The 12,119-nt window shown below is 48.7% G+C and overlaps 1 protein-coding gene across 1 annotated transcript; it reads left to right on the top strand.

Annotated features, from left to right (window-relative positions):
* The first annotated feature begins 4,157 nt into the window (after positions 1-4,157).
* slc52a2 (solute carrier family 52 member 2) lies at positions 4,158-10,288 on the top strand. The gene is made up of 4 exons (XM_072507994.1): positions 4,158-4,336; positions 6,932-7,739; positions 8,297-8,420; positions 9,468-10,288. Exons 1-4 carry the CDS (start codon positions 4,207-4,209, stop codon positions 9,678-9,680), a joined length of 1,275 nt encoding a protein of 424 aa, XP_072364095.1. The 5' UTR covers positions 4,158-4,206; the 3' UTR covers positions 9,681-10,288.
* The last annotated feature ends 1,831 nt before the right edge of the window (positions 10,289-12,119 follow it).

Genomic DNA, 12,119 nt, shown 5'->3' with positions numbered 1-12,119 from the left:
GAGGGCGAGGATGAGCCGATTCTTTGAAGGAGTAGAAGATGTGTGTGAACGTTGTCGGGGGTGGGGGGGTGCACTAATGTTTATATGTTTTGGTCCTGTCCAAAGCTAGAGGATTACTGGAAGGAGGTTTTTAGGTAATTTCTAAAGTGGTGCACGTGAAACTGGACCCGGGCCCCCCGGGAGGCCATATTCGGGGTGTCGGACCAGTCAGCGTTGGAAACTGGTGCGGAGGCAGATGTTGGAGCCTTCGCCTCGTTGATCGCCCCGAAGGCAGATCCTGATGGGATGGAGAGCAGCATCTCCACCCTGTGCCCTGGCGTGGCGGGGAGACCTGTTGGGAATTCTTGACTCTTAAGAAGGTTAAGTTTGATCTGAGGGGAAGGATGGAGGGGTTCTACAATTCATGGGCATTATTCATTATGTACTTTCAAGAGCTGGATAACATCGAACATTAGTTGGGGTGGTGGGGGGGGGGGGGGGGGGGTGGTGAGAGAGTTGGCGGGCGATGGTGTTAATGGTGGCAATAGGTGATTCCTGATTCCTTTTTGTCAGTTGTTTATGTGAACATGTACCAGCCTCCCCGAACAGGCGCCGGAATATGGAGACTAGGAGCTTTTTACAGTAACTTCATTTGAAGCCTACATGTGACAATAAGCGATTTTCATGTGGGCGAATGTTTGGGGTTTGTTGGGAGGATGGGATCGTTGTTATTGATATGGGGATTGACATAATTGTTACTGTGTTTATTGTTTGGTGGGTGTAAATTTGGGAGAAAATGTGCAAAAGGAGGAGAATGAAAAAATATTTTTTAAATAAAGGACCGCGGGATGAAGATGGGGAGGCATTGGAAAACAAATAGGAATCTCGGAGGACCGTCAATTTTACTGATTGAACTCTGCCCGCCAGAGACAGCGGGAACGCATCCCATCTCCGGAATCCTCCTTCATCTGATCCCACCAGCCAGACCAGTCCCTTCCAGCTCCTTGAGGCCCTCCGAGCAATTGCCAGCGGAGCAGCTAATATTCTTAATCGGCAAAGTAGTGCAGTGGGAGCCTGCTAGATCTATGTTGGGTCATTAACCTGTAACTATGTATTAACTGGGGCAGCACGATGGTGCAGTGGTAGCACTGCAGTCTCACGGCGCTGAGTTCCCAGGTTCGATCCCGCCCTGGGTCACTGTCCGTGAGGAGTTTGCACATTCTCCCCGTGTTTGCGTGGGTTTCACCCCCACAACCCAAAGATGTGCAGGGTAGGTGGATTAGCCATGCGAAATTGCCCCTTCATTGGAAAAAATGAATTGGGTATTCTAAATTTATTTTAAAAACCTGTATATTAACTGATGGAAGATCAGAGAAACATACGAATGAGGAGTTGGCCATTTGGCCCCATGAGGCAGCTACGCCCATTCAATAAATTATGTATTCTTTATTGTCACAAGTAGGTTTACATTAGCACTGCAATGAAGTTACTGTGAAAATCCCCTAGTCGCCACATTCCGGCACCTGTTCGGGTACACAGAAGGAGAATTCGGAATGTCCAATTCACCTAACCTGCACATCTTTGGACTGTGGGAGGAAACCGGAGCACCCGGAGGAAACCCACGCAGACACAGGGAGAACGTATAGACTCCAAACAGACAGTGACCCAAAGCCGGGAATCGAACCTGGACCCTGGAGCTGTGAAACAACCGTGCTGACCACTGTGCTACATGCTGCTCACTGCTACGTCAAGCCTGAGTGAGTCGCACACTTGTAAGCACTGCTGCCTCACAGCGCCAGGTTCAGTTCAGACTGTGGGTGACTGGTGTTTTCTCTCCCCATGTCTGCATGGGTTTGTTTAAAAATTAATTTTTATCGTGATGTGGGCATCGCTGATTAGGCCAGCATTTATTGTCCAATCCCGAGGTACCCGTCAGAAGATGGTGGTGAGCTGCCTTTGTGAACTGCTGCAGTCCTTGAAGTGTAGGTACACCCCACTGTGCTCTGAGGGAGGGAGTTCCAGGATGTTGCCCCAGCGACAGTGAAGGAACGGCGATACATTTCCAAGTCAGGGTGGTGGGTGACTCGGAGGGGAACCTCCAGGTGTGGGGTTCCCAGGTATCTGCTGCCCCTTGTCCTTCTGGATGGTGATGGTCGTGGGTTTGGAAGATGTTGTCTAAGGAACCTTGGCGAGCTAACTGCAAGTGCATCTTGTAGATGGTACACTCTGCTGCCACTGTTCGGCGAGGGTTTGGAATGTTTGCGGAAGGTGGAGCAATCAAGCGGGCTGCTTTGTCTTGGATGGTGTCGAGCTTCCTGAGTGCTGGCGCTGCACTCACCCAGGCAAGCGGAGAGTATTCCATCACACTCCTGACTTGTGCCTTGTAGATGGTTGACATGCTTTGAAGGGGGTCAGGAGGTGAGTTGCCCACTGTAGGATTCCTAACCTTTGACCTGCCCTGATAGCCACAGTATTAATGTGGCTAGTCCAGTTCAGTTTCTGATCGAAGGTAATCCCCCAGGATGTATACCTCCCAGGTGCTCTGGTTTCCTCCCTCAGTCCAAAGATGTGCAGGTTAGGTGTGGTTTATGGGGATACGGTGGGGGAGTAGGTGCGGTGCACTTTCAGAGGGTCATTGCAGACTCAATGGGCCAAAAGACGTCTTTGTGAACTGTAGGGATTCTATGATAGTAACCTCCAATCTGCATCCTGCTGCCGCCTACTCCCCAATAACCTATCACCCCTTTGCTTACCAAGAATCTATCCACCCCCCCCCCCCCCACCCCCCAACCCCCCATCTCCCATTTTAAATGGCTGATCCAAGGGTCGCATCCAGGTTTGCTAATGAAGGGCAAGGGACATTACTCGCAAAGTGCTCGTTATAGATTGTAAGGAAAACTCCGGCAGGTGGCGTTTTAATTTGGGGAAAATGGTGAGGCCATTTTAAAAACAAAAAAGCCCAGGAGAGGCTACTTATTGAAATGGTGCTGACCAACCAGAAGCAGGGGAGGTTCAAACAGACTTGGGGCTCCATGTACCCGGGTGACTGAAATATCGTGGAAGTACAAAACAATTGGTCAGAAAGGCTATGGGCGGCACAGTAGGACTGCTGCTTCACAGCGCCGGGGTCCCAGGTTCGATTCCCGGCTTGGGTCACTGTCCGCGCGGAGTCTGCACGTTCTCGCCAGGTCTGCGTGGGTTTCCTCCGGGTGCTCCGGTTTCCTCCCACAAGTCCCGAAAGAAATGTGTGAGGTAATTGGACATTCTGAATTCTCCCCTCGGTGTACCCGAACAGGCGCTGAAATGTGGCAACCAGGGGCTCTTCACAGTAACTTCATTGCAGTGTTAATGTAAGCCTACTTGTGACACTAACAAAGATTATTATTCTACTGAAATGTCGGCCGGCCCATCACCTAGAATCCAAGGGAATAAAAGTAGCTTTTGAGCATCACCGAGCCCTGGATAGGCCGCACCTAGCCTTTCGGAGAAAGATTGCTACACAAAAAGAGACTGCTTGGCCCATTGTTTCCAGAATTCTGTGATCAGTTTCTTTTAAGACCCATTTTGAGGGGTAGATTTTCTAAATTAGACTCCCAAAGGTTAAATCCGAGCAGAGATTTCACCGAATCTGTTTGTATTCTCTGGAACTTGTGATTCGATTAAACTTCCCTGGATATTAAAGGGGTTAGATTTGTGAACTAGTTCTGCAGCTTGGGGAATTTAGGACTTAGTCAGATCTTTCAACAATGAAGTTCCGCGAGACTCCTGCGCTGAGTGGCAGTGAATCTTTCACAAATCGCAGTTGATTTAATTAATTGATTTTTTTTTTTGGTCAGCTGGAGTGTAATGGAAATGGGACAAAGTATTTGGAGTTGTGTGATAGATCAAACATGATCTTATTCAATGCTGCAATAGGCCTGAGGGGCTGCAGAGGCTGCAACAGCGCCCCCCCCCCCCCCCCCCCCCCCCATGTTCCTGTGTTGCAATTTTCAATGTCTTTTTTCATCAAGCGGGTATCGTTAATCCTCTGGTGGCTGCTGTTCCCATTTTAATGTACATTAATCAAGGTCGATAATCTTAGGAGTTGTTTTGAATGGGACAGGGGGTGGGAGGGTGCGTGATGTTGGTCTGAGTTGGGACCAAACGCAGCTCCTGTGGCACTTGCCTTGAACTGTACTTGTTACTTGTTACTTTTTTGAAGGAAATCCCAGACCACTGCCACACACAATGTCCACGCCAGGTTTGAGAAGCACGCTGTTCACCCACCTACTGGTGGCCATGTTTGGGATGGGGTCGTGGGTCGCGGTGAACTCCTTGTGGGTGGAGCTTCCTGTGGTGACAAAGATCCTTCCTGAAGGTGAGTCCCGGATGAACAGCGGTTTATACTAACCTAATATTCCAAATGGGTCAAAGTCCGATCAGCCATTGATTAACTTGGATATATGCACTTAAAAGGTTTGATTTCTCTGGTTTCTGAGTTAGCTAACTTGGCCTGGGCAGTATAACTGTGGGTAGAAGTACATTCATCCATCATGCCCCTGCAGTTGAATAACTTGTCAATGTGCTGCCTTGTCTGTTACCGGGACTTGCCATGTTAGAAAGACTGGACGAAATCGTAACTCGGCAAAGAACCAGTGCGTTTAAGTTGGGGTTTGGGGGTAGGAGTATGAAACCAGGTGTACATTGGCATTCCTTTATGCCAATGCTGCATTTGGGTCTGGTTTTATTCTTCATCCAGCTCCCTGTATCCGAGTGGGCAACCTCCTTTCCTTATGCAGTTTAAGTCTCTCGCTCTGTCTACAATGCTAGCCCAACGCTGTTCTCTTGGAGGCACTGTTATTCAGTCGTGACATTCTCTGCTCGCTTGGGTGCGCATTAAAGATCCTATTTCACTAAGAAAACCAGGAGAGGTTTTCCGCGCTGTGCTGGTTGATATTTATTCCTCAGCCAACATCCCAAAAATCGGCCTGTCCGGCCATTTATCAGTGCAGTTTGTAGGATCTTTCCATGAGTGCTGCTGCGCTTCCTACCTGGTAACAGTAGGTACCTATCAAAAGTGCTTGGTTAACTGTGCTGTGCTTTGTGCCCTGGGGAGGGTCCTGAGGTTGGGGAAGGTGCAACTGAAGTTCCTAAACTGGTGAAACTAGAGAACATTCTGTTTGCTCTCCTCCTGGTGTGACTGTTAGATGAGTTGCTGGTGATTGGGCAACTAGTATAGTTTCCCCCTGTTAATAAGACCATACAATGTAGGAGCAGATATAGGCCATTCGGCCCATCGAGTGTGCTCTGCAGAAATCATGACTGATATATAATCCTCAACTCCACTTTCCCGCCTTATCCCTATAACCCTTGATTCTCTTACTGATTAAAAATCTGTCTCTCCCTGCTTTGAACATACTTAATGACCCAGCCCTGCGTTAAAGAATTCCACAGATTCACTCCCCTCTGAGAGAAAATTCCTCCTCATCTCTGTCTGAAATGGGCGACCCCTCACTCTGAGATTCTGCCCTCTGGTCCTAGACTCTCCCACAAAAGGAAACATCCTCTCAGCATCGACCCTGTCAAACCCCGCCCCCCCCCCCCCCCCCCTGCCCTCATAAAAAAAATCCCTCAAAACCCGGGATCAACCTAATGAACCTTCTCTGGACTGCCTCCAATGCCGGTACATCATTCCTTGGATAAGGCGACCAGAACTGCTCACAGTATTCCAGGTGAGGTCTAACGTGCCTTCTATAGTTGAGCAGGACTTGCCTATTTTTATGCTCCATTCCCTTTGAAATAAGGACAACATTCCATTTGTCTTTCCAATTAATAATAATAATCATCATTATTGTCACAAGTAGGCTTGCATTAACACTACAATGAAGTTACTGTGAAAGTCCCCTAGTCGCCACACACCGGCACCTGGTCGGGTACACGGAGGGAGAAATCCGAATGTCCAATTCACCTAACAGCACGTCTTTCAGGACTTGTGGGAGGAAACCGGAGCACCCGGAGGAAACCCACGCAGACAGGAGAACGTGCAGACTCCACACAGACAGTGACCCAAGCTGGGAATCGAACCTGGGACCCTGGAGCTGTGAAGCAACAGTGCTAACCACTGTGCTACCCTGCTGACCATGCACGACGACCCGCAAATTCCTCTGCTGTGGTTTTCTGCAGTTTCTCTAATTTATTTATTTTATTTATTTATTTACTTACTTCTCTATTTAATATTCAGCTCCTTTATTCCTCCTACTAAAATGCATAACTTTACACTTTGCCAGATCTGCCAAGTTTTTGTCCACTCGCCTACCCTGTCTATATCTCTGGTGGTGTGATCCTCACCGTTTGCCTTTCCACCTGTTTCTGTGTCATCCGTAAACATGTCAATATATATTCACTTCCTTTGTTCAAGTCATTAATGGACACTGAATAACTGTGGCCTCAGCACTGACCTCTGTGGAACTCCACTCGATACAGGTTGCCACCCTGAAAATGTCTCTCTTATTCTAACTCTATCTTCTATCAGTTAGCCAATCCTCTGTCCATGCTGATATTCTACCTCCAGCTCCATGGGCTCTTGTCTTATTAAGCAACCTTTTGTGTGGTACCTTATCGAATGCTTTCTGGAAATCCTAATTGAAATGTCCTAAGATGTGTGACTCAGAGGACTTGAATGTCTGACTGTGTATCTGGCTTAGTGATCCCTCCCCTGTATCTCTGCAGGTGTTAGTCCAGCTCCCTTAACTTGGAATCATACAGCACTGATTAAGGAGGCCATCGTCCCTGAGCTGCTTATTATGTGGCATGTTGAAGTGCCAGTTCTTTAGGCTGATTGGTTGAGATCTAAACTGGCAAAAAGGCCTGGGAGAATGTTTCCTTATGGAATGGACGAGGGGGTAATTGTTGCTTCAGACATCTAACAATTCAATGCTAATCTACCTTTTTAAAAATTTTCCCCATTCCCTAGGGTGGAATCTGCCAGCCTATTTGACGGTGCTGATCGCCTTATCAAATGTTGGCCCCTTGTCTGTCACCCTTGCTCACAAGTTCTCCCCGGGCCTGCTGAACGAACGTTGTGTTATCTACTCCATCCAAGCATTGGGTGTGATCTCCTCAATTGCCTTAGCCCTCTCCTGGGATCGGACTGTGTTAGTTGGTGGGGAGCAGCACAGCGTTGCCTACTTGACCCTGGCTTTTGCCCTGGCCTTTGTCTGCTGCACTTCCAATGTCACGTTGCTGCCGTTCATGTTCACCCTCCCACCCAAGTACATCAGGACCTTCTTTGTTGGCCAGGGCCTCAGTGCCCTTTTCCCGTGCATGGCAGCACTGGCACAGGGTGTGGGCCAGCTGGAGTGCCGCAACAGCTCCGAAGCCAATGGCTCCCACTCCCTTCAGCCCCACTACCTTGAAGAGAACTTCACAGCTGGCACCTTCTTCTGGCTTCTGGGGGGGCTAATGTTTGTCTCCATGTTGTCCTTCGCTGGACTGACCCGAAAAGGCAACGGCAAGCCGCGTGAACCCGGCAGTGGTAAGGAAGTGTGCCAGCTGACCGAGAGTGAGCAGGCCCACAAACCACCTGCTCCATTTGGCACAACGCGCAACATCTACCTGCTGATCTTGCTGGCTGTCTCCAATGCCCTAACCAATGGGGTCCTGCCATCAATACAGACATACTCCTGCCTGCCCTATGGGAGCACCACCTTTCACCTGGTGGTGGTGCTTGGGAATCTCGCTAATCCACTGGCCTGCTTCATCGCCATGTTTGTCCTCTGGAGGTAAGGTCTTTTAGTTACTCTTCACTATTCTTTATTCTGTTTCCACCAGCACTTCAGGCAGTGCAGACTTGGATTACTTTGCCTGTTACCTTAAAGTTGTAACCTCTGGAAACTATTTCTTATTTGGCCCTACTCAGCCCTTCCATGATTTTGAACACCCATCAAAATCTTCACTTGGCCTCCTTTGCCCTCCAAGAACAGCCCCAGCTCCTCCACATAATCACTCTCATCCCTGGTATCTTTCCAGTAAACATCTGCAATGATTCTCCAAGCTGATTTTTGGCCATCCTTTCTCATTTCTTCCTCTGCAGCTCCACACCTATTGTTGTCTCTAATTGGTTTATCTTTCTGGTGCTTTCCTATCTTGTGTGGACATAAACCAGTTGGGCCGAATGGCCTGTTCCTGGTTTGGTTTGGCTAGATTCGTTGCACTGCAGTTGCGCTCTAACTCTGTTCACTCCTTTTATTGGGCTCTGTCCAGAGTTGCTTCACCTGGGCTGTGTGCTGCACAATGGCTGGTTCCATGTGTCCAACAATCTCTTCTCTGTTTTGTACAGATCAAGTGTTGGGCTGTGGGCCCTGGCATTGCTCGGGTTGCTGTTTGGAGTCTACATTTTGACGTTGGCAGCGTACAGTCCATGCCCCCCACTGCTGGGGAGGCCTGTGGGAATTGTTTTGGTGGTAAGTAAAGTGCAGACTATATTGTTTGTGTCGTTCCTTAAAACACTGGCAAACTGGCTAATAAGGTGCATGGCAGACACATCTTTCACCTGGTGTTCCAAAAGGTGTGCATGCTGATGTTTCCGCTCCAGGCGAGTCTCCTCCTGTCCCTCCTCAATAAATGCTGGCCTAGCCAGCGATGCACACATCCCATAAATTAATTTTTTAAAAACCCATGCTATTTACCTCGACTGTACCTTGTGTGTTCCTCCCCATGGGAAGTTTCTCCTGAATTGGCTATTGGTTTTATTTGTGTCCGTCCTTTATTTATAGCCCTTGAGTTCTGATCTGCCGGAAAATAGAAGCATTTTCTCTGCATCTGTGGAATCCTATCCCGAGGTGGTGGTGTAGCGGTATTGTCACTGGACGAGTTAACCAGGGGCCCAGGATAATGCTCTGGGGACCAAGGTTCAAATCCCACCACTGCAAATGGTTGAGATTTGAGTTCGATAGAAATCTGGAATCAACAGTCTAATGATGACCATGAATCGATTGTCGTAAAAACCCATCTGCTTCACTCATGTTCTTTAGGGAAAGCAATCTGTTATCCTTGCCTGGTCTGCTCTACATGTGACTCCAGACCCCCAGCAATGTTGTTGGCTCTTAACTGCCTCCTCGCGGGGCAATTAGTAATGGGCAGTACTTGCTGGCACAGCCGACGACGCCCTCACCCCATGAACAAATGTTTTTTAAAACAGTTAATTATAAATGCTAATTATTTCAGGACATCTCAAAATACTTTGCAGCCAATGAGATGCTGTAGAGGTATGAAAAGTTTTTTTAATGTCGGAAATCTTGGCGGCTAATTTGCTCACCAGATCCCAGAAGCAATGATGTCAATTTTCTAGCCACTTGTGTCATGTTGGCAGAGGGGTGAATGTTGGCCAGGTCACCAGGGCGATGAGATGGAGCGGAGCATGTTATTGGATTTGGTGCTGCCTATTGACTTGTGGCCATGTCCCTGCCTCATTCTCTCTCTCTCTCTCTCTCGCTCTCTTTCTTTCGCAGGTGATTGCGTGGATGCTGTTCACTGGGCTGTTCTCTTACCTGAAGGTGGTGATTGGCAGCATTCTCCACGAGGCGGGTCACTTGGCCCTGGTTTGGTGCGGAGCCGCCATCCAGCTGGGCTCGCTGATTGGTGCCTTGGTCATGTTCCCACTGGTTAGTGTCTACCAGCTCTTCACATCTGGGCAGGCGTGTGTGGATACCTGCGGGCAGTGACTGGCAGAGACACATTTCGTCAGACTGAACCGAGAGGGTGTCAGCGATTCGCAGCAAAGACCAATTGCACTGGCAATGGAGTCTCCAGCAAGTTCTCCTTGGAATGGAGAATCTGAGGGTTGTTGGCAAGGGCACTGTTTTTCTATTCTCTATTTGGCCTGGATGCTCTCCAATCCCTGCAGTTTTCCCATTTGAAATTTTCTATTCCAACCCTGTCCTTCCCAGGCTGCATTGAGCACTGATGTTATATCCCCCCCCCCCCCCCCCCCCCCCCCCACCTAAACTGGTTTCAGGCCTACCTGTGTCCAAAATCGGTAGCTCCTCGGCAAGTTGGGTATCGTTTGCCCAGGGCAGGGTTCCTGCTCCCAGCTGAACTCTCCTTCCTTGCCCCCCATGTGTGACCTTGTGGCGAGGGCAGGGTTGGGTTCCTGCAACTCACCCCACATTTCATGAGCCTTCTCTCCTAACTTAGAAAGCGAGGCAGCTATACCCGAGAGGGGAGAGTCCGTCTCCTCGGGGGTGGAATGGGAGATTGAGGTGTTAGGGGCCCGAGAGAGAGTTGCATGTTCTTGGTTTCTCAAATAAATAAATGTTTTTCTGTATTAAAATGCCATTTATTCTTTGGTTTTGCTACTTCACTGCAATTCTCTGGAAATCTAGGTGTCGTTGGGACGCCAGAAGACCTGCCTGGATACTTGATTCTGAAGCTAACCTCTGTTCCTGTCTCTCGACTTGTGTAGCTTAGAGGAAAGGGGTTTATGTCTGGCTGTGATGCCACCTGCAGTCGAGTGGCCAATGGGTGACCTGCAGGAACAATGCCAACAACATGCATTGATGCAAAGGTGTTGATGGAAGAAAAGTCTCCACGTGCTCCACAGGAACCTTATAATTTGACATGAGGTGATGTTAGGGGCATATGACCAATCATTTGATCAAAGAGATGGTTTTGACGTGGTGTCTTAAAGGAGGAAAGTTAGGAAGAGCACAGGTCCTCGGCAGTTGAAGGCATGTTCAGCGCGTTAGAACAATTAATACCTGGGCTACCGGAGCCTTGAATTGGAGGAATGCAGGTATCTGAGGGTTGTGGGCCAGAAAGCTTTAGAAGTAGGGTGGTTAGTATTGAAAGTTTGTGAGTGGGCAAGGGACTGGTAGATGGAGTACAATGTTGGTAAATGTGAGGTCATCCATTTTGGTAGGAATAACAGAAAAATAGACTATTATTTAATGGTAAAAAATTGCAGCATGCTGCTGTATAGAGGTGCCTGGGTGTCCTTGTGCATGAATCGCAAAAAGTTGGTTTGCAGGTGCAGCAGGTAATTAAGAAGGCAAATGGAATTTTGTCCTTCGTTGCTAGAGGGATGGAGTTTAAAAGCAGGGAGGTTATGTTGAGCTGTATCGGGTGCTGGTCAGGCCACACCTGGAGTACTGTGTACAGTTTTGGTCTCCTTATTTGAGAAAGGATGCACTGGAGGGTGTGCGTAGGAGACTCGGGTGAAAATGAAAATGGAAATGAAAATCACTTATTGTCCGAGTAGGCTTCAATGAAGTTACTGTGAAAAGCCCCTAGTCGCCACATTCCGGCCCCTGTTCAGGGAGGCTGGTACGGGAATTGAACCATGCTGCTGGCCTTCCTTGGTCTGCTTTAAAAGCCAGCGATTTAGCCCAGTGAGCTAAACCAGCCCCAGGTTGATTCCAGAGTTAAGCCATGAGGAGAAACTGAGTAGACTGGGACTATACGCATTGGAATTTAGAAGAATTATCATCTTTATTGTACAAGTAGGCTTACATTAACACTGCAATGAAGTTACTGTGAAAAGCCCCTAGTCGCCACATTCCGGCGCCTGTACACAGGGCGAATTCAGAATGTCCAAATTACCGAACAGCACGTCTTTCGGGACATGTGGGAGGAAACCGGAGCACCCGGAGGAAACCCACGCAGACACGGAGAACGTGCAGACTCCGCACAGACAGTGACCCAGGCCGGGAATTGATTCTGGGACCCTGGTGCTGTGAAGCAACAGTGCTAACCCCCATGCTGCCATGCCACCCAGGCTTGGAAGGTTATGGTGAGCGGGTGGGTAAGTGGAGCTGAGTCCAGCCATGATCTTACTGAATGGTGGAGCAGGCTCGAGGGGCCGAATGGCCTATTCCTGCTTCTAGTTCTTGTGAGAGACCGTGGAGCGATTTGAAAGTAAAAGATGGGAACTTTAAAATCATTGCGTTGCTTAAGCAAGGAGCTCAATGTAGTTCAGCAAGGGGGGCTGGATGAAAGGGCGTTGGTGTGAGTTAAGATACAGGTAACAATGTATTAACTGACCTCCATTTTAAGGAGGCCAGAAACTGGGGGGAAACCAGCCAATGGTGTGTTGGGATAATCCACTCTTAATAAACATCTGAGCGAGAGTTTCAGCAGCAAATGAGCTTGAGGTAGGGGGACAG

This window comes from Scyliorhinus torazame, chromosome 6 (assembly GCF_047496885.1).
Source record: "Scyliorhinus torazame isolate Kashiwa2021f chromosome 6, sScyTor2.1, whole genome shotgun sequence".
In the NCBI taxonomy this organism is placed as follows: Eukaryota; Metazoa; Chordata; class Chondrichthyes; order Carcharhiniformes; family Scyliorhinidae; genus Scyliorhinus; species Scyliorhinus torazame.
Note: the sequence above shows the minus strand (reverse complement) of the source record. Positions and strands in the feature narration are given on the sequence as shown.